The 25,346-nt window shown below is 38.2% G+C and overlaps 2 protein-coding genes across 2 annotated transcripts; both read left to right on the top strand.

The window, feature by feature from the left end:
• Positions 1-1,938: 1,938 nt before the first annotated feature.
• On the top strand, positions 1,939-24,529 carry LOC124439398. Its single transcript, XM_046989621.1, has 28 exons — positions 1,939-2,101; positions 2,491-2,588; positions 3,063-3,292; positions 5,083-5,869; positions 6,309-6,380; positions 6,854-7,001; positions 7,383-7,485; positions 7,644-7,779; positions 8,150-8,356; positions 9,259-9,371; positions 9,799-9,943; positions 10,461-10,514; positions 11,242-11,739; positions 11,832-11,993; positions 12,595-12,917; positions 13,379-13,523; positions 14,104-14,313; positions 14,752-14,967; positions 15,660-15,778; positions 16,404-16,554; positions 17,045-17,527; positions 17,675-18,045; positions 18,400-18,691; positions 20,042-20,467; positions 21,137-21,289; positions 21,622-21,909; positions 22,623-22,783; positions 24,118-24,529. The coding sequence occupies exons 5-28, from the start codon at positions 6,326-6,328 to the stop codon at positions 24,358-24,360; spliced, it is 5,202 nt and encodes a 1,733-aa protein (XP_046845577.1). The 5' UTR covers positions 1,939-2,101; positions 2,491-2,588; positions 3,063-3,292; positions 5,083-5,869; positions 6,309-6,325; the 3' UTR covers positions 24,361-24,529.
• On the top strand, positions 2,513-5,415 carry LOC124439399. Its single transcript, XM_046989623.1, has 3 exons — positions 2,513-2,588; positions 3,063-3,292; positions 5,083-5,415. The coding sequence occupies exons 1-3, from the start codon at positions 2,513-2,515 to the stop codon at positions 5,413-5,415; spliced, it is 639 nt and encodes a 212-aa protein (XP_046845579.1).
• Positions 24,530-25,346: the final 817 nt, after the last annotated feature.

Genomic DNA, 25,346 nt, shown 5'->3' with positions numbered 1-25,346 from the left:
ATTGGACAATATAGCAAACAACTGTGATTTTAAAGTTAGAAATACGCGCGAGACTTTTCATGAGGTTTTGATTAATAAAGTCAAATCGCCTATAATATAATAAGAAATAGTAGCATCAATTATAAATGTACCATGCAGAAACGGGAGATCGAAGAAGAATTATGGAATAAATCTTTACAGTTTTGCGACTTAAGAAAAAAAAGTGCTAAAAATTTATACTTAAGTTAAAAAAAAAAGACATTAGAAAATAATTCTCCCGAGTGCCGCCCATCTCAAAATAGCCCGTGTAAAAGTATAGGAATTAGCATTGTGAGGAGGCTGGTTTCGTATTAGCGCAACCTACGCGGAAAAATTTGAAAATCGTCTATGAAAGTGAACACGCATATAGCAGTTTTCCTTTTAAAGATTCAAAATACGTACTAGAATATTTAAACTCGCCGTGAACTAGAAAGCAAAGTGCCGAATCAAACTCCCACGGCTTCAGACCAACTCTTCAGTATGTCGTCAATGCATGAAATATATTTTACAAAAACCGGAACTTTGCAATTAGCATAAGCTAGAGCTATTAGTACGATGCAAAAAATAAGCAAATCATAACAAGATTATACTTGTCTGTCTGCTTTAGCTTGCCGTAAGGTTGATATTTACGCTTAATATCGTCATGTTGATTCAGAAGTGGTATAGTACATAGGAAAGTACTGAGTTTGAGCAATACTTCATTATGTATAAATATATATGAAGTCAGTAAATATTCGTCTTCTCGAGTGCTCATACGTAAACCGGCATTTCGGTTTTATCATTGTTTTACGCAAACAATTTAGCGTGGTATTTTTTTAGAAGTTGACGAAATCCTTTCGTTGGCAAGCGAGTAAATTATATAGTTGCTGTAGCTTTTAACATAGCAGTCTCTTTAAACTAGTCTATTTGTCTACGATAAACACTTCGAAGAGATGTTTGTTTTTAGCATTCTCTTTCCTATCTTAATTATGATTGTAATCGGATATCTCGAACGACATTGATGGATTTAATTAAGTCTTTTCTACTTGTCCATCTGAAAACATCCTCAAGCTTGGATGGAAGTGTTCAGCAGGCATGTGGGTGTTTGGTTATTAACGGGAATTTTTCAAGTGTTTAGAGGAAAATTAGCTGAGCCAACTTCTTGTGACGCTACTTATCACTAAATATGGTTTTCTCTTCAGCTACAAGCTAAATACCTGGCACGAAAATACATAGTCCTACAAGATCGGCTCTAAATTTAAGTTCCAGAGCTAAGTTGTATGTCTTGTTATGCGTACAAAAACAACAATGACATTTAAGTTTAATTTCTCGTTACATAGATAAATGAATTTGATTTTCATTGTGAAATTGTCTTGACTGTTATAACAGATTTCGTTCACGCAAAAAACCATTCTAATAAGAAATAGCTCAAACTGTCTTCGCTATACCATATGTTAACAACCTAGCACATATTGAAATGAATAAATCATGATCATTTATAGCGATGGGCAGAGTTTAACGTGTATAGCTAGAAAATCATAAGCGCGTTATATAAGTGAACTTTCGCACATTGTAGTTTAGCGGTGTCCGTCACCATGACAACACCATAATTGTACAAGAACAATTATTTTGTTTAACTGAGTCCTGTAGGGCTCTGCTTGACCTCAGAAATTCTCAATTATAAACACATGTTATTTACTCCAACCGTGCAAATTATTTGTGCTCTCTAACTGGGTCCTGGGAAAACATAATTTCTTTGAAAACGAACGCTAATAATGATTGAATTTTATACGCAGCAGGCAAGCGCTGAACTAGAACACTAATTGGGGTGGGAATGAATATTCATATATGACCAAAACTTGCTGGTTGGCTTCTCTACTGGAAAAACCCGGTATAACTAGACTGACAGTTTATGACCTGTCTCTTCATGTATTTTTTTAGATCAGTGCGAGAACCGGAGTGCGGAGCTATGACATCAAAATTATGTGAACACTTTCTGATGTTTGGGCGAAGATGGAAAGCAATTGATGGAGACGTTTCACGAAAGGACTGACTAAAATTGACTCAAGAGAGGGTTTTTTCATCGAAGAATTCCAAAAAGCAGGTTGAAGATTCGCTTCTTACTTATCAGATTTGTTTTAACTTCGTTGAACAGGAAAATGTATAGGAAAAAGTTGCGACTGCAACAGATCATAACTTGTGCTGATGGACATTGTCTATTTCTTTTGATTATAATTCAGCTCTAATATTTTTTTGGGGGGGAGGGAGGGGTTTAGCACTTAGGATGATAAATGCTTTTATATGCTACGATAGAAACTCAATAAATCTCGTAGCTACGTTTTGTGTGGACGGGTATTAAGCGGGTGGCTGTAGTTTTATAGAAATGAGTGTGAAAATGGTTGTATATTCCTGAAGAGCATGTATTTTCTTCATACTTTTGTTATGCTCTTTGCGGATGTGTTTACATGTTGAAAGAGACGTCTTTATGTTTAGCATCTGCGTTTTCGTTATCAAAATGTCAGGAAAAGTTCTTCTCGCTCTATTTCTGCTCTTCGAACGAACGTTTGTGAATTTTGCTTACGTTCCTAGAGGTTGGTAATCTATATTTTTTACGATAACATGTTTAAATTAAGTGAGACATAACAGCAAATACTTTATGAAGATTGTTTTATGTTATATCGACATTCATGTTGAATCGCTTGTCTCTATTTTGTAACGTCATGGTCGTTGTAATTTTGAATCATGTAAACTTGTATCATAGGACTTACCGCGACTTCCGAATGACGCAATATGAGGAATTTATGTACTTAATTTGTAATTGCTGTACGTCGAGGAATGATTCTTTAATCGTTTCCGGGGAGTTTGTTCTCTTCCCCTTTAATAAAATCGTTAGAAGATACCTTAAACGGTAGCAAACACATTTTCTCTTTAACAGCCTCGCCTTGAAGCGATCTATTCGTGTAAAATCCTGCTATTATCGTATAGGTGCTCGATAATCTTGACGCAATCATATTCTTGCATGCACACGTTGACCGTTTTTGTCAATATGTATTTATCGCTTTCAGATATTGCGGGATTTCTAGATCCTATTGCTCCGCCCGCTCCCCCGCAAGTTGAAATGTTCTGCCCCGGACTCTGCAATCCCATATGTTCCCCAGCATGCACTCAGAGCTGTTGTTACAACGCGCCTCGCTCTTTGCCTCACTTTGACGACCTACCTGCGAATGGTCCGGAGTATGGGTTGCAGACCTATGGACGAAGATCAAAACTTTCTCATCCCTCTCACGAACCGACGGTATGTAGTATGTGCCCGTGAATAGAGTGAATTTCTAAAGCCCGTTATTTCTGCATCTTTGTAGATGTTGATCGTCTAGGTTGGTGGAATCCTGTTGGTGTTGACTGACGTTTCGACATCTTTAGCTGTATTATTATATTGCAAGCGTCACTTCTGGCAAAATGGCGCGCTTTGATTGGCTCAGAAACATTTTTGCTTGTCCATTATTTTCCCAAAATCGACCACGGTCCAAAAACGCGTAATTTTACTGTCAAATGTAAACAAACTTCGTAATGCCAACAGCAAAACGCAAAATAAACGAAACAGAAAAACATTTACGAATGTGATTCAAAGGAAAAACACTTGGAAAACAGTTTAACTATCCAGATGATGCAATTTGAAACGATTTATTTTTTATGGACGAAAACTAGAAAAGTGAAAATCAACCCGTAAAAACAGCAAGGACGAGAAAGAAAGCAGGCTTCGTTTCAGGTCAAATAATGCCATATAGTAATTCTTTTAATAACCTCGCTTTCTCGGTCTTTACTGAGAAATATCGGACCTCTGTCTTTTTGTACAAACCTCGTACTACGGGCTCGGTCTGTTATTACTCTGTAATGACCTCGCGCTCAGTTATTAAGGGCTTAGTAATCTTCAGAGTCAAATGATGTCTAACCAGACGTCAGTCAACAGCAAAAACCTGGACGATCTACATCTCAGCGTATATGTACCGTCGATCATGCTTGATTTCGATTTTCACGACACGAAGTAAGACGATCATTTTTTATGTAAATATCTGGTTAAAACTCGGGGTCTTGATGCGGGGAATATTTTGACTTGAATTGCCACATGTGAAAACATCACGATTGTGAAATTATTTCATTCAGGTCTCTGTAATTTGTCATACCATGCTTTTGCGAAAAATCTCATTCAAAATTTCTCATGTATACGAAAAAAGCATGCATATTTTGGATGTGAGCTAATAAAAAGTCGTAGCTCTGTTCTGTTTGGATGCTGATGAATTACCTACAATACGACGTAATGTTTGCAATAGATCATTTCTTTCTATAAGATAGCTGCAATCGAATGGCAATTTACCGTGCTCGTAATACAAAAATAATATTTTGTGTTTAATTACAAGGAAAACCATTGTAATGAGGTTATTTAGTGTTTAAATGTACTCGAAAGTCTTGTTTTGTTAGTAAAATGTCCAACCTCCCAAGGCTTTCGAGCACATTTAATCTCTGAGTAACCTCACTACCATGGTCTTACTTATAATCATAGTGTAATGGAAACAGCAATTCTTGAGTACCGTCAATCCTCAATTTTATTAGAAACATTGCCTGTATCACTGCTTGCTTGCCGAAAGCGTTTCGGCCATGAGTTTTGTTTGTATTGGGCCGATTGCTTACCCAATAGCACGAGAAATATTAGGTTGATATTTGATAGCACCAAATGTACTGGCTTTTGTGTTTTAATCTTTGATAGTTAAATGACATGGATTCGTATAAAGGAAACACGAACATTTGAAATTTTTGCCCTTGATTTCTTTGTGTGTGTGTACAGTGGCGTAGCCAGCTCGCAAGTTTTGGTCCTGCTATGTAAATTTCAGTATTCATTTCTTTTGAAATCTTTTGTTTTTACAGTGAGTGAACACAAAAAAATTAACATAGCAGGAACAAATTTGAGAGCTGGCTACGCCACTGTGTGTGTATACATCTCAGGAAAGGAAAAGTTTTGATTCCTTGAGCTTCCATTTTTCTCATCATTTAAAAGGCCAAAACCCTGAAACTTAATCGTCTTTTCACCAGGAAACGACGTACGGTTGCGAGAGTAAACAGCTTACAATAAAGTGTAAAAAAAGATCTCATAAACTTGTGATAACCGACTCATTTTACGGACGCGATGATACGAAAATATGTCATCACCCAGTTCTACCTTACGAAGCTTATTGCCGAGGTGAAGAAGACAACGTGTTGAAGAAAGTACAGAATTTGTGCGACGGTGAAAACGAATGCAGCATTGCCGTTAAAGACGGCTTGTTATTACAAAAGGGGGTCCAGTTATGCCCGAACGTGTATAAATATCTTAAGGTGGACTACATGTGCACGCCGCACGCAGATATTTACCTTAATAACACTTAAGGGAATTTAGAAATACATGAACGCGTGGCTCTTTTTGCTTGCTTTTCTATTTCTATAAAATCAGTAGCTTCATCATCCATTTTTGTTGTTAAATAGAGTTTCGCCATATCATTAATTATTCACAAGTTTCAACACCATCGCTCTTTATGTTAACAGTTGCAGTGACAAAGGTCTTTCCTTCTTTAACTGGTGCCAGCGGTCAAACTTGACTTGCAGGTCGTTTCACTATTCAAAAAAAAATTAAGTGATAAGTCAATATTCAAAACAATATTATTTTCAATATATATAGTCGGTCAAAATTACAGCCCTTCAATGTGAATGCTAAGAGTGATGGATTTTGTTTGTCAAACGGTTCGAGAAGATGTTGATAACTCTACGTAATTACATGGATGTTTGACGAGGAATGAATAAGTCGAGGCAAATTTTTACAAGAGATGACTTCAGGAATTCAAGGGTAAATCATTCGAAGCAAACGTAATCCGCATACGAACTATATAAAGCATTACGAGTCCTTGCTAAACTTGAATGTTACAACATGGCTTAAAGTTTAGAAGAACAGTGGAAAAATTCAACTGATAAAGTTGTGATTAATCTACGTTATGAGTTTCTTCACTTGTCCACGTGTTCTATAACGCTCACAATCTAACATTTGCTCACAATGTCATGAACTGATAAAGTTGTGATTAATCTACGTTACGAGTTTCTTCATTTGTCCACGTGTTCTATAACGCTCACAATCTAACATTTGCTCACAATGTCATGAACTGATAAAGTTGTGATTAATCTACGTTACGAGTTTCTTCACTTGTCCACGTGTTCTATAACGCTCACAATCTAACATTTGCTCACAAAGTCGTAATTTTCATATCTGCTTTCTGTTTTCTTTGCTCTAGACACGAAGGACATCGATATGATAAGACAATGGTCAATTATCTTGATTTTGTTTACTTTGCAATGCACTCATGGTAGGTGCATTTTTATCGAAAGTGTTTTTATAGACTTTTTAGAGAGTTGCTTAAAGCCGTATTTTTCATTCTCCCAAATGCGTAACAATCCTTACGGCCTGTATGTTAAGGTAACGACTTACACCAGTCTATAAGTTGATACAGTCCCTGTAATGTTTAGGGTTAGGGTTGTGCGTCTTTCAGTTAACCATATTATCACTGCTATAAATGGAGTGGTTGAAAAATGCCGCACAGCGATTATTAATGCATATAAATAATCATGTTTTGATGTTTGCATGAACTACTTCTTACACCCGTAGCATTTGACACAAGAGCCCCATCCGTACTTACAATCAGGATAAGATCCTTATGTAGTTCAGACTTTTCCATTTGTATTTACGGTAGTTGGCTGTGATGTATCATAAGTCTTAATGAGCTTCTACGCTGCTCTTTGGTCATGCCAAAATTCGTTTTTGTGTGATTTGCTTCCACAGAATACAAATATGAAATCTCCACTTTCACGGGTAATCGGTTTGGTGCTGGCACTGACTCTAATGTTTTTGTAATCTTGTTTGGCGATAATGGCAACTCTGGAAAAGAGATTTTGGAGCACAAAGGAAGGAACGACTTTGAACGAGGACAGTGAGTATGAAGCCACTGAACTGTAATACAAACTGGAACTGTACTAGTATTATAGGCCATGTAGACAGATTTATATCTAAGTTTTTTTATTGAAAAAACAACTTCCATTTTGGCTTTAAAGATGGCGGCAAGGTCAGAATTTCATAACAGTTCATTGATATTAACGTAAGCAAGATTCTACTCCTCAACCCCCTTTACACGCAATGCGAACAATTATATCCAACTTCCTATCTCTTCCTTTCCCTAGTTATTTGAAGAAACGTATGCGTTCATTTTGTATCATATCTGTGCGTTCGGCAGATGAACCAAGAGATTTTCTTTGCTCCTGAGAGGAGAGATTATCTCTTTAGTACAGGACATTTATTCCCCTTTTATTCACAGGAAAGACGTTTTTGTTGTGAATTCTGCTGATCTTGGAAGACTGAAAAAGTTGACAGTTGGTCACGACAACACTTGGCTTGGAGCGGCTTGGTTCCTCGACAAGGTATTGGTTTGTGTTTTTAATCTTCGCAGTTGGTCTTTTTGTTGTTGTTTGCATTCATAGGTTTGCTCAAGCCCTAACGTGGCCATAACTTTTACATGCTTGACTTAGAAAAAGTTAGCTAGCCCGGCTTTAAGTTTTTTCTGATTCATCCCTTGTAGATAACGGTTAAAACACAGCAAGGCGTAACGTATGAATTTCCATGCTACCGCTGGCTAGCTAGCAACGAAGGCGAAGGAAAATTGAAGATAAATCTAGTTCCTATTTTGACCTTCACTAATGACGAACAAAACAGCGGTGCGTGTGAAGTCTATCGATAGTTCTTGATTTTGTATACTCATTAGGAATTACTTGAACTTTTTATCTAAAGCCTGTTATTTATATTCAAATCATTATTTGTTTTATTCAACAATCTAGAGTGGTTGTTAAGCCTTGCTGATTTTCAGAATGTCTACATGTTTGAAATGATTCGGTTGTGCTAAAGTTGCGTCCTTGTGTGCTCTGAGTAATTCCATTGCTGTCACGTGACTTTGAATCCTTGCATTCAAACATAACTCCCAAATTAATTGAGTCTGTCATTCATCCAGGACAAGACTCACCTTCGTAAGGTCTTGCTTTCTTTTCATCACGTTTGTATTAAAATATATGAATTCTTTTCATTGTCCAGCCTTATGTCGACAGCCCCTCGGTATATCAGACGGTCGAATCAAGAACATACAGCTGTTTGCTTCCTCCTCCGCCGATGAAACTGAACAACCGTTTCATGCGAGGATTAATAAGACCGTCTCAGGCTCCCGTGGCGGATGGTGCTCGGCATTTTCTGATAACACAGAGTTCATTGAAGTGGATTTCTTGAAACCTCATCTTGTCACAGGTTTGTACGTACACAATTGTTTTAATAAGCCCTTAATAACCGAGCGCGAGATCTTTACGGAGAAATAACGGACCGAGGTCTTTATGTACAGACCGAGCCCGTAGTACGAGGTTTGTACAAAAAGACAGAGGTCCGATATTTCTCAGTAAAGACCGAGAAAGCGAGGTTATTAAAAGAATTATTATATGGTATTATTTGACCTGAAACTAAGTTTCCTTTCTTTCCCGTCCTTGCTGTTTTTACGTGCTGGCTTTCATTTTTCTAGTTTTCATCCATAAAAAATTAATCGTTTCAAATTGTATCGTCTGAATAATTAAACTGTTTTCCAAGTGTTTTTCCTTCTAGTCGCATTCGTAAATGTTTTTCTGTTTCGTTTACTTTGCGTTTTTTCTGTTTGCATTACGAAATTTGTTCACATTTGACAGTAAAATTACGGGTTTTTGACCGTGGTCGATTACGGGAAAATAATGGACCGGCAAAAATGTTTATTAGTTTAGATGGTCGCCATGTTGGTTGAATTCAACAAAGGATTTTTTCGTTTGCAATTCAAATTTCAACCAACATGTCGAATACCTCTTTGTCTTTCGACTCCTTGGGGAATGGTTGCAATTCTCGTATAGCTCGAGAATGAAGCAAGCGAACATTTAGGTCGTTAAAAAAGTCATTGCGGTTTATAAAATGTCTTTTTCAAGGCAGTAAATAAATTTGTGTCGCTAGCACATCAACCGTTTTAATGGCTGACTGGTTTTTCCAGGTTTTTCATTTGGCTAGACTGCAGTTTAGCGGACACCCGAAGCGTTTGTATGGGGAGCGCAGGCTCGTTTTTCCTTAGGATTATAGGGTAGGGTTTGGGTCAGCGTCCAAGGTGTCCGCTAAACTGCAGTAGTCCCTTTCATTCCTAGGTGTATCAACTCAAGGTCCATCGCAACTCGACAACTGGATTACATTGTACGTATTGAAATTCAGCAATAACAACACGTTGTTCGAACCATATACGGTGAACGGATCGATAAAGGTACTAGGTTTTTTGCCAATCGGTTATGTCTACAGTCTACTGATCTCAATATGAATTACCTGGACGTAGCATCCTATTCAAATTATTATATTTTTAGAGTAAAGATAAAACCATAAACGATGCAGCAATGCCATTGAAAATAATGAATTAAAGATTATGATAAACAACTTTCTTAAAACTCTTTTATGAAATTTAATTTTTTCGTTTTTTAATAATTAATAAGATTTTGTGTTTTAAAACATTTACGACCGTTTAAAATGGTAGTTTTTCAACAACTTACCACGTTTTTCATAACAGTTCCGTAGATCCTAGCTATATCCAGGTTAAGTTATATAGAGATCAGTATTTGGGCAACCATTGTTCGGAAGACATTGAATACGTTAAGTTCAAGCATGTCATATGCCAAGTTTCAGTTGAATTTTCTCAGAATTTTTCTGGTAATGTGGATCGAAACAGCATCGTCACTCATTGGCTAGAAAACCCCGTGACGTCGCGTTATGTTCGCTTGGTTCCTCAAGCTAGGCATGGCTCCACCAACTGTTTGAGGCTTGAATTTTACGGGTGTGAGCCAGGTATGTTGGCTTGGTAGTGGCATATATTTAGTCAAATAGTTATGTGGAGTTGTATAAAATTCTCTAGCGAGTGGAAGTATGAGCACAATTTGGAGATATTTGGAGGGCAAATATCTCTCCCATTCGCAAATAAGATAATTGTCTGCATTGGATTTCGATTGCATTGCATGCCTTAACTACCAGTTAGCTGGATTCAATTGCACACCTATGCACTTTGTTGGACTGGATTGCATATCTAACCAGTTACTTAGACTGAATTACATATCTAACCAGTTACTAGATTGGATTCCATTCCTAACCAGTAAGTTGGATTGCATTGCTTACCTAATTAATTAATCGGATTAGATCGCTTACTCTACTTGGTACATGGATTGTTGGACTATGAAACTATGTACATTGGATTGCTTAGCTTCTTCGCCAAATATTATTATTTGGTGATAGAATTTCTATGATGAACTTATTCTGTAATCTTTATTTGTGGTCTGCTACAAGTATATTATTGTTTTTGATGAAAAAGGAAACGGATCTGTCAAATCAAGTTACAATGATCCCGATGCTCTGTTACAACAAGGTACGTGCGAAGCTTGTATAAGCTTATAACAATGTTACTTTAGAACAAAAACCTTTTTAAACTAAAACAAAAGCTCTTAGCAAAGAGTAATTTTAATTACCATTTTGAGAGTCAGTTTTCTGTCTTGTTTTCCATCTATACTTATCTATCTATAACAATTTCATTTGTAATCACGTAATTATTTTTCTATCATGAAAAGTTTATAATCATCTAGGTCCTGTTTCAAACGCCGAACTTTACATGCACCGAACGCATTAAAGACAAAAGAAAATGAACGACCTTCCTCATTATCTTTTGTTTTAAATGCGGTCTGCTCATGTAAAGTTCTACATTTGAACTAGGCCCTAGAGCTAGTATTCTATTTTTACAAGTTCATTAGCGATTCCAAAGGTAGGATTCCAACATGCCAAGCTTATTAGTGATCCCAGAACTAGTATTCTATCATCACAAGCTCATAAGTGATCCTAAAGCTAGTACTCTATCATCACAAGTTCATTAGTGATCCTAAAGCTAGTATTCTTTAATCACAAGCTCAATTTCTATTCCCCAGCTAAATTAAAATCCAAGAAACGTGTTTTATCGTGACAAGTTCAATTGCACAAACTATAATTTATCTTGACTAGAGTACATGTCATTGGTCATTTATGTTTTTCCTCCAAAGATTTTGTGGCAAACATGAGCAAAACTCACGGTGTGTTCATGATTTCATAACTCTTTCCATTCGTAGTTCTCTCGCATGCTGTCGCGTACTTTCGGTTTGAAGACGATAGAAATGGTATCATTCACGATGATTCGAGCAATACAAACGATGGTAAGCTTCTCGCCCCAGCTTCCACGCCTGGTTTTAGTGAAACCTGTGGCAAAGGTCTACAGATGAATGGTGCCGGGGCTTTGCTCATGTCCGGCAACACATTCAAGGGGAAACCTACTTTCGCAATCACTATAGCAACCTGGGTAAACATTCCCGAAAAAAGTGGAAATGCGAACCTGTTTAGTACGGTTGGTGGTGCAGGTTCAACGTTTAAATCAGAACAGTATGGATTCAAAATTCAAAGTGGGAAGATCATTTGCTTGCATCGTAACAAGGACGGCAAATTGGTGTTCAATATCGCTAGTCACCAGTCTTTGATCCCGCGTATTTGGAATCACGTGGCTTGCACGTATGACTCGCAATTGAAGCAAAGCGCTCTGTTCGTGAACGGCAAACAAGACGCCATTGGAGGAGGTAGTTTTTATTTGTTCTTGTTGAAGGGAAATTTTATCTGGTATATAACATCTTCATACTAAATACCATACATAAATATTGTTTACTCAAAGGTAATGGCTTGCTGTCACAGGATTGGGAAGGGCGAGCAAGCATTGGGAGGAATGGTGCCAATTCTGGATCGCATGGTAGAATGGACGAGTTCTTTCTTGCTGATACGGCGCTAAATGAAAAGGAAGTGAGTCGCCTGATGGATCAATGTTTATTTGAAAAGGGTACGTCCATTGGATAAGTCAGGTTTGCATTCGTTTTGCAGAATTTTGCATCATTCACAGGTAGCATCATCACATCGCTCGAATTTGCATTCAGAAATCTTTTCTCAACACGTCGAAAAATTCATTTTATTGCGTCGGTGTAGTTTGTGCGAAGTAGCGTAGCTTGCCCCGCAAGTTTGTCATGCTATGTAAAGCTCAGAACTTTAGCGTTATTCATTTCTTTAGAAATGTATTGTTTTTACAATGAGGGAGCAGAGCATTATTAAATAAACGGGCTAGCTACGTCACTGTTTGTTTGAGGACTGTCTTTGTGCAGTTTTTCAATGGTGTGATGCACTTGTCCATATTTTTTTTACCTTTCTTGATTTACGTCAATCTCAATGATAGAAAGTCGATGTTTCCCAGCATCCTCCTCCCTGTGGTCGATTTTTGAAATACTGATGCCGCTGTCCTATGATGATGATTTGTCTCATAATAGAAAACCACGAAATTTGATTTTCATATAATGAGCTCATTGATGAACTTAAAAATGTCCCTATTCGCTCGCTCCCAGCACTCTTTGATCAACTTCCACATGTTTATCTTTATCATCTTCTACCAGAATGTTATTTCCCTCTTGGGATGGAGAACATGAAGATTGACAATGCTCAGATTACGTCAAGTTCGGTGTTCGGTCTCCACAAGCCGTACTACGGACGCCTAAATCTTCTTTCGTTTCACGGGGATCCTTCTCGTAGCGCCTGGTGTGCAATGTCCGAGGACAAAGACCCGTTTCTTCAAGTTGCGTTCGGTGAACATACGAGTATCTCCGGGGTTGCAGTTCAAGGGCTGTCATTGTTTGATAACTTTATAACGAGTTTCCGTCTTTGCTACAGCAACGATGGAAACGACTTTCAATGCGTTCAAGAATCAGGGAATGAAAAAGTAAGCGTCTTGATTTTGTGATGAGTGTTTTATGTGATAAACATGTCTAAAAAAGCCATGACGGATCTACGATAAGTGAAAATAAATTACAACTGCTTGTGCTCATCACGTTTGTCTTGTATGTAACTTCGTTTCGCCACGCACTCGTAACCGTCACTTCGAATCTGATCTGTAGTCCAAGTTGAAAGCTCTGCCACAGTATAGAAACAATCAATAGTCCCACTCTGTTGAAATTTTTTGTATAGCGCATAACTTGTTACGCATGTGATTAGCATGGTGGCAGCCAGTAAATTGCAGTTTCTGACAAATAAGAGCGTTGCAATTCGCAGCCAGTAATCTAATTAAATATACAGCACCAGGTTGCAAGTGAAGTGGGACTATTGTTTGTTTTTATTCTGTGGCTCTGCAGTCGTATTTTCTGTCATGTTGTCAGCTTAAAACAGCACAATTCTTGTTTCCAGGCCTTTTTAGGAAACGACGATAAAGATTCTGTCCGTGTGCAGTGGCTAGATGAGCCTGTAGATGCGAGATACATACGGTTCTATCCTCTATCGTGGTATGGCAACCATATTTGCATGAGGGCTGAAGTTTACGGCTGTAGACGAGGTAGAAAAGGTTATTGTTGTTCTTTTGGGTTTGTCAGTTTCCTCACATCTTTTACTGGAGTCAAAAATGTCGTTGGCGACAGTGATTGATTTTTGATGTCTCAGGCAACCAATCCCATCCGTATATTTAGACAGCTGGTGTTGGGATTCAATTTTTCAGGGACTATAACCTACTTAAACTCCTCCCTCTACTTAAACCCTCCCCTACTTAAACTCTCCCTCACTAAACTCTCCCTCCCTTTACTTAAACTCTCCTCTCTCCCTACTTCTCCCTCCCTCCCTACTTAAACTCCTCCCTCCCTACTTAAACTCTCCCTCCCTCCCTACTTAAACTCTCCGTCCCTCACTACTAAAACCCCCCTCCCTCACTACTAAAACTCCCCCTGCCTCCACGCCCTTGATGTGCCTTACATTATGTTTTTTTCATGTTCATCCATAAATGAAGGCTTTGCTCTGCGTATATTTAATCATTTTTTTCTCATAAATTGACAAGCACCGTGCTCCACTCTTGCCGTGGAATTTACTCGAAATAGTGAACTGACATCGTGATAAGCTTCATCTTAATTAACTGCTGTTTACAGGGCTTCTGCACAACTCTGTGAACACCGAAGGAAAACAGCGAAGCGACACGAATCGTGAAATCCAACGACTCGTGAGCTATGGAACATGCAGTGTTGACTGCGGACACGGTACAAAGAAAAGGAAACGTCTTTGTGCCAGCGGTATCTTATGTCCCACAAGCACTGACCATGTTTTCGACAGAGTACCTTGTTCAAAAGCTGCATGTCCTGGTAGGTGATAGGCAGAACAGGTGTTTTGTTGAGGGGGGAGGCTATTTGAAATCGAAGTGATGGTTTTCAGCTTGTAGCAAAATTGTCTTTAATCATTTTCACTGTGTAAAATCTGCTATATATTCATACAATTCTCCGAAATGAGTTGATTATGTTTGATCGAAAAGTTTGAGTTTTTATGTCGCTCGCATTTGACAGTCGAAAATGAAAGACGCTATCAAAATTAGTGACACAATCAAGCTGAAAAAATGCCTGTGATAAATGTTTACCGTGCAATAGTTTATAGCCTGGTCTATTTTTCTCTTGTCGAATCATTCGATGTTTTCATTAAAAATGAATCGGCAATGAAACTAGGGAAGATTTACCAAATTTACGAGTGGTTTTTCATGCCTTGTCCAGCATATCGAACTTTTTCCTTATATTTTTGTGTTGTTACAGTGTGTTTTAAGGCTCTTGGTGTTGCGAGCGGCTTCATACGAGACAACGCCATGATCGCATCAAGCAGTATGGATGATACAATGCGACCGTATTACGGTCGTGTTTTAAAGCCTGGCACTATCAGCAAAACCTCCACGCATGGCTGTTGGTGTGCAAGAAAAACGGATGCTGCGCAGTTTTTGCAAGCGGACTTGGGTCAAGACATGATCGTCAAGGGTAAGAGACAATAGATCTGTGTGACCACTAGATCATGAGTGATGTCGTTTTAACTTTAACTTTAACTCTGATCCCAATTACAGTCTTAATCCTAACTCTAACTTTAATCTTAAATCTAACCATAATCACTCTGTCTCTGATCTTAACTCTAACCGTTATCCTAATTCTAAATCTGATGTAAAGTCTAATCATAGTTCAAACCCAAAACTTAAAGCTCGCATACTAAGCAACGTACTGCGCATGCTTGTTGCTTGCAACAAACTGGAATAACTGAAACACGACGCGACAAAGTCAGTAATCCGTGTCTTCTCAGTTATTTGTGAACATGAAATGAAAGCCAAGTGGTGTCACGTGCAATTCCGCTAAGGCATGCGAGTAACAAATGAAGCCAGTGGGTGCTGTCTGTAACACACGTTTCCATCTAAAATTTTACGTCATGTATCAATGCCAAAGACTCCGGATATCTATCTGCTTTAAGCCAGATAGCGTTGGTAACAATTATATAAGAATTATTATTATATTTAACTTCAGATTTGTTGCTAATTTTATGGCTGTTCCTAATGCTAAGGCTAAAAGTGAATTTCCTAGGAATAAAATCGTACTAACACTACAACTTTTTAGTTTTTTTGAAATGGAAATATATCCTATTCAGACTGAAAAGTTTTCACGTATTTAGTTATTACCGTTCACAGGTATTGGCATCCAAGGACAAGTGTTTGAAGAAAACTGGGTGACGAGTTTCAGAGTGACGTTTAGTCTTGATGGAATTTCATGGATGCCGTATATAAGAAAAAGATTTCCGCAAGAGAAGGTAACGCTTTTGCGGTTTCATTTGAAGTGAGCGTTTTCTGTTGGAATTATTTAAGAAATAAAAGATGTTTACTGTGTTTGCATAGGCTTAAGAAACCCAGCGGTAGAACTAGAGAAAACATCTTTTATTTCTTTCATTAAACAAGTAGTTATTAAGTCAAGCAAATTACTGAATCAGGGCTGCATAGTGGACCGCGGGACCATTGATATCTGAAAAATCTTGAGTTTCAATAAATATTCGGTTAAAAGTAGTAAAACTTAGAGTTCTCAAAGAATAAAAATGGGCAGATGAAGAAAGGAAAAATAGAAAGGAAGAATAAGCTCATGAAGGTATACACAGGCAAACTTCCTGACAGTGCAGTCTCGGCGCTCAAAAAGTCAGAGGATAGTGGGACATCTTACCTTAGCAGCTCTTATTCATGTCATTTCTTCATTTACTGCATTTAATAGCATTGAGTGTTGCAAAATTTCATTCGTATTGGATAGGTGAAAATTCCCACGAGGCGTTCTCTTTCAGAAAATACTTTCGTTGGCTTTTTGGTCCAGGAAAATAAAATATTTTATGCAGCCTGGTAACTGACCAGGTCATCGTGTTAGAAAGATTTTTTTATTTCTCCTTTTTCAAGGCAATGTTTCTCGGTGCTGATGATAAATCCACAGAAATTGTGAGAGTACTCGACAGCCAGATCGTCGCGAGGTTCGTCAGAGTTCATCCACTCTCCTGGAACGCGATTCAGATTTGCATGCGTATGGAGTTATACGGATGTTCTACTAACGGTGAGATGTAATTTAAGTGCGTCTATTTCTCCGTCACGAAACATTTTTTCACAGGACTTACGTCCTTTTTGGAAGAGACTGAATCTTGACTGATCGCAAACGGATTGAATCATTCGATGATAGCAGCCACGTCGACACGTGTGACAGGAAAACTGATAAGTGCCTCTTCTTTGGAACAATGGTTGAAAACTCATTAAATCAATCGTTGAAAGCATAGCGGTCATTGCTTGGCAATTCACCGATCTCTTTATAAATATTCACGGTGTTTTGATTGAGAATAATAAAAGTATTAGGAGCCTTCGTAAGCTGAGCTTTCTTGGCGCGCCATGTTTTCTTTGAAAGCATCTTGTCGTTGAGATACTAGATTTTGCGGTCTTAGATGTTGTTGTTGCTGTTGCCTCGTTGATGTTTTGTTTTGAACTTCCAAAATTTAATCGTTACATTTTTTTGCATTTCTAACTAATATCCTTAACTCTCTCGTATTTCTTAGAGACAGTGGAGCCGAATGGAGACAATGTATTGAAAAAAACTCTCGCTCCTTGCTGTGCAAATAAGACGTCACCACTTCGCGTTCTGAAGCCCCTCCCCCAGAAGGAAATAAGCAACTTAGGTGGAACCCCCCTGCCGGTCATCGTTGAGTTAAACAACACTATGGAATTCCACTTTATGAGGGACAAAGCAACTAGCAAAAATTGGTTAAAAAATTCAACACTCATCGCCAGTGTAAACACGACGATCTCCGGAATTAAGGAGCTTTGCCTGAAGGCCGACGTACCCAGGCATCTCTGCAAGGTTAGGGCGATCATGCAGACGAAAGTGCAGGAAACTGGAAACGATGCTGGAATTTTGGAAATTTCAAATAGCTCCAACCAGAATCAAATGATGAAGTTGATGAAAACATCAAATGAAACTCAACAACACAATGCAACGCGACTAGATGTCTCCGAAACTTCAAATCTTTTGAGTGATAAAGGTGTTGTAGTTTTTGCGTTTTTTTTACATCTTAACTGACATGTCTTTTGATGATTTTCAATATATTTGGTATTATTATTGAATACTTTCTTTCATGCAATTCATATTTTCACATGCAATACCTTCATAACTTCTGTTTTACTCATAGATTCTCTGTCATTTTCCAAATCTCCAGCAAAAGCAACCCGTTTGGAGTTGAGTGGCAATCAAAAAGATCAGCCATCACATTTTCCCCCAACTATTCTTCCCACACCAAACCCTCCGCCATTACCTCCACCACCACCATTACCTCCACCACCACTACTTCCACCACCACCACCTCCTCCACCAACATCCCCACCACCACCACCACCTACTGTTCCACAACCACCATCACCACCTCCACCACCTCCTCCACCACCTCCTCCACCACCACCTCCTCCACCACCTCCACCATCACCTCCACCACCACCACCCACACCATCACCACCACCATCCACCTCCACCACCACCACCACCATCCACCACCACCCTGACCACGCCATCACCACACACCACCACCACCATCTCCACCCACCACCATCACCACCACCACCACCACACCATCCATGATGCACCTGACATCGACCTCCTGCGACAGTTTCCTCTCCACCACTACTACCACCACCACCACCACCATCACCACTACCACCACCACCCACAACAATATCGTATGATACACCCAAAACATCGCTCCTCGAATCGGTTCCTCCTGCTCCAATCACCACCTCCACCACCACCACCACCACCACCATCACCACCACCTCCACCACCCCCCACCACCACCCACACAATATCGTATGATACACCCGAAACATCGCCTCGAATCGGTTCCTCCTGCATTGATTCCCTCAATCACCACCTCCACCACCACTACCTCCACCACCACCACCTCCACCACCACCACCACCACCACCACCCACAACAATATCGTATGATACACCCGAAACATCGCTCCTCGAATCGGTTCCTCCTGCAATTGATTCCTCTCAATCACCACCTCCACCACCACCACCTCCACCACCTCCACCACCACCCACAACAGTATCGTATGATACACCTGAAGCATCGCTTCTCGAATGGGTTCCTCCTGCGACTGTTGCCTCTCCAGAAAGTATCGGTTATGTTGAACCTACAAAACTGCCAGGTACAAAGCCTTTTACCACTGCTCAAATATACCTAGTTACGAAACCATTAGCTGTGATTGTTGTTACACCTTGTTTCCCGAAAGTTAAATTTCAATGGCGATATTTAACAGAAAAATGTCATTGTGTTCAATTTTTGGTTGAGTATTTCAACTCTCAGTTGGGAATTCTTAGTATAAGTATAGTTGCCCAACATATAACTTTCAATATGGTCATGGATGAATAATTTTATTAACTATGACGTTTCGTCTTTAACTTAAGACATCATCAGATTGAAATGTATTACACACAGGCAGGAAGTTAGAAAACATATATACTAATTATACGGATGTACAAATATACTGATTACAGAATGATCAGTTACAAAATATACATTACCCAACGCACTATAAAATGACAATGGAAATTCTAAACCAGTTTATGCGTATCACTCTTAATTCTTGGGATATTGAGGTTCTTGCTTTGTCCGATTTGTCTAACTTATGACGTCACATTGCATAATGACTAGAATTGTTAGGTATATTCACCGATACTTTACTTCACAAGGACAGACTTCAATGTGACATGGTTAATGGTAAAAAATGTTGCCTACTAGTATGAACCTAAAGTTGCAAGGAAACTGAAGAGTATTTGAAACATTGTGGGAACTCATTATGCAATATGGCGTCGCAAGTTGGATAAATTGGAAACAACAAAAACGTCGATATCACGAGAATAACAACAGATATGCATTAACTGTTTTAGAAAGTACACTGTCATTTCATAAGTTCTGGTCATTGCAAACATAATTTAACTTGCAAAATTTTCATTGGCACTCTATATATGTTATAGTTTTATATGTTATAGTATGTATGTTTTCTAACTTCTTATGTGATATATTTATTTATACTGAGAATTCGCTTTCTGCCTTGCAAATCTAATGTCACAATATTGATGAATCTCTGGAGGGGAGGGGGGAGGGGGGCGCATAATGATTTCATATTTTTAAATTGGACAAATGAAGATTATAGCGTCCAGAATGTAATTGTGTGAATTGTATAACTAAGTAAAATGAGCAGTTATTTTACCCTCACGTGACACAATGTATCTAATGAGTTTTTAGATAGCTATAAATGATTACACTCACGTGACACAATGTATCCAATAATTCTTTAGATAGCTAGAATTGTCAAAAGCACAAATCGTGGACGAATTGTTTTCCAATATTTTTGTCTTATGAAAAACAAACCATTTGTTTTAAAGTTGCCTTTCCCTGACGTACACCAACGCGTGAAAATGTCAAAAGAGTAGGAATGATGACTTAGCAATCTTTCACTTCGAATTTGTTGATTTTTTCCATAAATTATGTTTAGCGCCAACTTTCTCGGACGAGTCGATGCAGGACTCGACGTTTTCATCAAAGCCAGTGGCTCACGACATTGCTTATGATGATTTATTGAATCAAGTATCCCAAGATCCAATACCCAATCTTGGTGACGGAACCATGCAAGCTACAAACCCTGCTCTTTCGCCAACATACGACGAGAGTGTGCACCCCCCTGATACATTTCAACCGTCGGCTTTCAGTTACCCGTCTGCATATAATGATTTTCAAGCAACTAACGCCATACCATCCAACGATTATACTTCATTGACCTACGACTGGTCGAGTTTTGCTCCGTGTTCCACCACCTGTGGTCAGGGATATAAGAGAAGAATTCGACGATGCAAAATCCCACATCGTTGTCCGGATAATTTCCAGGAAGACGTTCAGCTTTGTTATAATGCTCCATGTAATGGTAAGTAGATCTCGTACAGAAAAACCATTTACTTTTGACATTGGTCCGGAGCAATCAAAATGCTCTGAATAATTGACAAAATGCACGATTGGAAATAGTGGATACCCGCTTATTGAGACAGCTGTTGCATAGTTTAATGCATGTCATCTGCAATAGGTCAACTTAAAGAAAGCCTTAGCTTTGTGGAATTAATCTTCAACCAATTTGCCATCAATAACCTGTAGATTTGGAACTTATTACTTGTTCCACGTATTAAGTGTTGAACTTGCCATTGCTGGGCTAAATTTCGACTTCTTTTTCCAAAGAATACATGATTGTGAGATGTTGGGGTAGCCTCGCTACCTGCAAGTGCCTGAAAATAACGACAAACTGTGGTCAGAGAACTTGTGTTAGTATGGAAATTTAGTTTCCACTATGACATGTTTTACTTTTTACCGACCTTAAATTTTGACCAATTTGGTTTGAATGAATAAAAACAATGAATTGACGCTGCCAGTTTGCACTACAACTTTATATTGCGCAAGGCCAACTGCAAATTTTTACGGCTGCCTGCCAAGAAAAACACAAATATACAGAAATGACAAAATATTTACAACGAACCATTGCTCAATTTCTCATACTTCACCGGCTGTTGCCTTCATTTCATCAATTCAACATGATTTACTTTAGATGTCACTAGTAATTGGTCGACCTACAGTGCGTGCAGTACGTCATGCGGCGGTGGTTTCCAGAGTCGTTCAAGAGTTTGCACAGGTCGCGTTGCATGCCCCCCGTCCGGAAAAGAAGTTCAAACTGTACCTTGTTTGATTTCAAGTTGTCCTGGTAACTTTGCTTTCTCACTATTAGTACATAATATATTAATCCTAACACGGTTTTTAATATGCACATGAAAAACATGTGACTTGGACGAGATTTGAACTCGCCACTTCGTACTGTTAGTACTATGTGTAATCTTTCTTACCTGGTAGCTAGAAAGAGCTACAGGGGGGGTTACGTCGGCTACAATGGTCACGGGGGGCTACAAGCGGTTACGGGGCTACAAAGGATTACGGGTGGCACCTGATTGTAAAATTTCCTTTGCTTTATTATTGATATTTAGGATTTCAGTTAAATTATGACGTATATTTTTAAACAATCGTATTTCGTTTTTCTAGTTTTGCATTTCGACTTCAAAGATGCCACACAAGAAGTCATTCGGGACGTGTCAGGCAACGGCAACAACGCATATTTAGAGAATGGTGCCACAATACAACAGGCGAGCGAAGTGTGCGGGTTTAAGGCCGTACTGAGCCCGCGTGGTGACATCTTATTGGAAGACCTTCGTCTGGAAAATAAACCGAAGGAAGCGATAACCGTAGCAGCACGTTTGCGATTGTTTGATATCGTCGGCTGGCATTCGATATTTAGTACTGCAAAGACCACTGAATCTGGGGAAATTCGAGGTAACAAAGTGTTGTATAAACACGACACGAAAAGAAATTTCCCACTAGATAAATTATTAAAAGTGCTAAATGAATGAAACCTAGTCAGTCCTTTAAAGCCCAATTTCGATTTCCCTGTTTTAATACGACAATCTGGACAATCTTCAAACTGCTTTAAACGATGTCCGTTACCAACGAATGTTTGTTGAATACTTTTAATGATTATTTTCAAATTTGGTATTTTCGACTTAAAAAAGGAGAGACGGTACTCTCCTTTTTTAAAGCATGAGTGACCTCGTGACAATTAGCTAATTACTAATGTCTAGTTAGAACTTTGTTCAATTATCTCGGATTCATCTACTTAGACTTTAAAAAATATTCGTCGTCGGGGGGGGATTCTTTTTATGTGGTGTTTTGATCAAATAGTGACGTAGCCAGTCTGTTTTGTTCGCATGGGCTTCGATATTCACTAATTGTAAATACAATAGATTTTTCCCAAAGAACGATAAAGTTCTGAAATTTAAGCAGCATGACCAAACGTGAAGACTGACTTCCTCATTGACATCAATTTGTAGAACAGAAGGCTACAATGAATGTTGCTAGCTTGATTCGACTAAAGTTTCCGATTTTTCTTTACATTGCTTTTTACAATCTTGTGGTTACATAATTGTTACGAAAAGGAAAATCAATACTTCCGTAACACATGAGCTAAACAAGCTGTATTATCTTTATAGGCGGGTATCATTTCGAGGTCGACGACGGCAAGATCCGATGGTTTCATCGCAATCACGAAGATCAACCGATATTCCAAGTGATTACCTCCGAGCCCATTATACAGCCTGGCACCTGGTATCACGTGATGGGAACGTACAACTCTGCCTCATTTATGGCTAAGGTAAGAAGAAACATAGTAAGAAACTTAGTGATCAAGACAGTGTTTGCAGATACAAATCATCATGTTATGGTCGATTTGGATCATATATTTTAGTCTCGCGTGTGGTGAAGGTCGCTAGGATGGTTATTACTGAGAAACCTTTTTGCAATTCTGTTTTGTCTTGACAAGGAGTTGGACCTTCTTATAAGTTCTCTCTTTAGTTTTACATTTCTCTGGGAACGATCGATAACCGATTATACAGACAGCTGTTGCATAGCTTAAAGAAGATATGACTCGAAAGTTTTACTATAGAAATTATATTTTCATTCAGCAGAACTTTGAAAAGGACAGTGCAGTTTCTAAAACAGTTTATGCGTATTTCTTTTCATTCTCAAGATATTGAAGTTTTTGTGATGTCCGATTTACCCAACTTTTGGCGTCATTTTGCATAATGCGTCGATGCAAAGTTTCAAACATACATTAGTTTCCTTTCTACTTCCGTGATCAAGCGATTTTTTTACCATTATTTCTTCACAATGAAGGAAACTCTGCTCGGTTGAAGTAACATGTCAGCAAAAAGTAGCTGCTCTTTCAAATTTTCACTGTGCAATAGGACGTCACAAGTTGTGTAAAGCGTACATTACATAAACTTACAGTATCTTGAGAATAAAAAGTTATATGAACAAACTGTTTTAGAAGATATACTGTCATTTTCAAAGTTATATTCAACGAAACATGATCTAAACAGCATTTTCTTTCTCTTTCTCTTAGATTTTGAGTCATATGCCCTTTATTTCATGCTATCCTCAACAGGTCAACTTAACGAAAGCATCATTTGTTGGCCTTAGGTATTTGGAATGTAGTTTGAGCCAATCTGCAGTCAATCGTCTTTGAATCAGGCACTTATTGCTCGTTTCACATATTAATTGTTAAACTTTGCATTGCCGGACTAGCTTTTGCCTTCTTTGTCCCTCACAAGAAAAGTTTTTTAGTTTTGCCAATTCTAGAATTATTAAACTTAAGAACTTCTTTCATCTTTAGCATGACTTCATCGGGAAATTGGGTGTTAGAGACAATTGTTAGAGACAAATGATTGAGGCTTATTTCTTTTTTCCTCTTCCTTCACTCAATCACTTACCTTTTTTAGAATATTTTACAGAGAAACAAGGTATTCCAATAGCTGAGAAGTTTTGCTAACTCTGTTCCTTTCAATAGTATGTGTATTGTCTGATTTTGTGAAATAATTTTCAGGAATGGACCTTACTCAATACACCCACAGCTGTAAAACTGTTTTCAATGGCAGGTACTCCACTTCATTTACATCCATTGAAATTTCTTTCATTTCAAAATGGCAGGTTTACGTTAATGGCATTGAAAGAGGCCATTCTTCGGCATCCGGGGAACTTGATGTTAACTGGGGATACAAGGCGTGTATTGGGAGCTTCGATTTCGACGGACGATATTTAAATGGCGAATTGGCTGACTTTCAAATGTTCAATTACGCTGTGGAGGACAAATTTCAAATTGAAGACATGATAAAAACTAGTTGTGAAAAACAGTCCTTCAAGAGGTCTGCGATACGCCGACATCACTCTTAAGTACGAGTTACATTTGCAGCGGACCATCAAAGGTTGTATTGCAATTAGATACAGTGTTGTATTGAAACATTCATAGTTTATTTATAAATCAATTTGTCTAGTAAATCTTTGTCATCGTTTTTTGTACAAAATTTTATGATTAAATATTATAATACATTATGATAGTAAATTTAAGATACGATTTTTTTAACGGAAACGAAACGAAGATCGCTTTCAAGAACTACGATTGGTGCAAAACGTCAAAATCACTTCTGGGCTGACGCGTCCGTCGCAAAATTGCTGAAGAATGCAATTAGTTGCCCAATAGAAATCGACTTCTCGATTTAAATATCATGGTATTGTGAAAAGGTTGCACTAAATTAGACGAAAAGAGAAACGAAAAAGATACAAAGGTAGTTGCAAAGGTAGACACAAAGGTAGACACAAAGGTAGACACAAAGGTAGACACAAAGGTAGACATAAAGGTAGACATAAAGGTAGACATAAAGGTGGACGTAAAGGTAGACATAAAGGTAGACATAAAGATAGACATAAAGGTAGACATAAAAGTAGACATAAAGGTAGACATAAAGGTAAACATATAGGTAAACATATAGGTAGACATAAAGGTAAACATAAAGGTACACATAAAGGTAAACATAAAGGTAAACATAAAGGTAGACATAAAGGTAAACATAAAGGTAGACATAAAGACATAAAGGTAAACACAAAGGTAAACATAAAAGTAGACACGAAGGTAGACATAAAGGTAGACACAAAGTAGACATAAAGGTAGACACAAACGTAGACGAAAAGCAGGAGTTTTGGAAACTTTTAAAGGTTGTAGGTATTTCATAAGTACAATAAGCACAATATTTAATCTACGAATGAAACTGCTCATGTTTTAGTAAAACACAAGACAATAGACACTCTGTATATAGTAAACATTATTTAATCTAAACATTTCGACAAGTGTTACATGTCATCATCAGTAGAAAAATGTTTCC

This window comes from Xenia sp. Carnegie-2017, unplaced genomic scaffold, assembly GCF_021976095.1.
Source record: "Xenia sp. Carnegie-2017 unplaced genomic scaffold, XeniaSp_v1 HiC_scaffold_19, whole genome shotgun sequence".
Classification (NCBI taxonomy): domain Eukaryota; kingdom Metazoa; phylum Cnidaria; class Anthozoa; order Malacalcyonacea; family Xeniidae; genus Xenia; species Xenia sp. Carnegie-2017.
The sequence above is the reverse complement of the archived record's forward strand: the minus strand, read 5'-3'. Positions and strand labels throughout refer to the sequence as shown.

Excerpts from the sequence above, each read along its gene's own strand:
- LOC124439399 (XM_046989623.1), top strand. The coding sequence starts at position 2,513 with ATGTCAGGAAAAGTTCTTCTCGCTCTATTTCTGCTCTTCGAACGAACG. Across the intron at positions 2,589-3,062 it reads TTTTGCTTACGTTCCTAGAG|ATATTGCGGGATTTCTAGAT; the intron begins GTTGGTAATCTA and ends TATCGCTTTCAG. Across the intron at positions 3,293-5,082 it reads ATCCCTCTCACGAACCGACG|GAAACGACGTACGGTTGCGA; the intron begins GTATGTAGTATG and ends TCTTTTCACCAG.
- LOC124439398 (XM_046989621.1), top strand. The coding sequence starts at position 6,326 with ATGATAAGACAATGGTCAATTATCTTGATTTTGTTTACTTTGCAATGC. Across the intron at positions 16,555-17,044 it reads ATACGGATGTTCTACTAACG|AGACAGTGGAGCCGAATGGA; the intron begins GTGAGATGTAAT and ends CGTATTTCTTAG. Across the intron at positions 20,468-21,136 it reads TTATAATGCTCCATGTAATG|ATGTCACTAGTAATTGGTCG; the intron begins GTAAGTAGATCT and ends GATTTACTTTAG.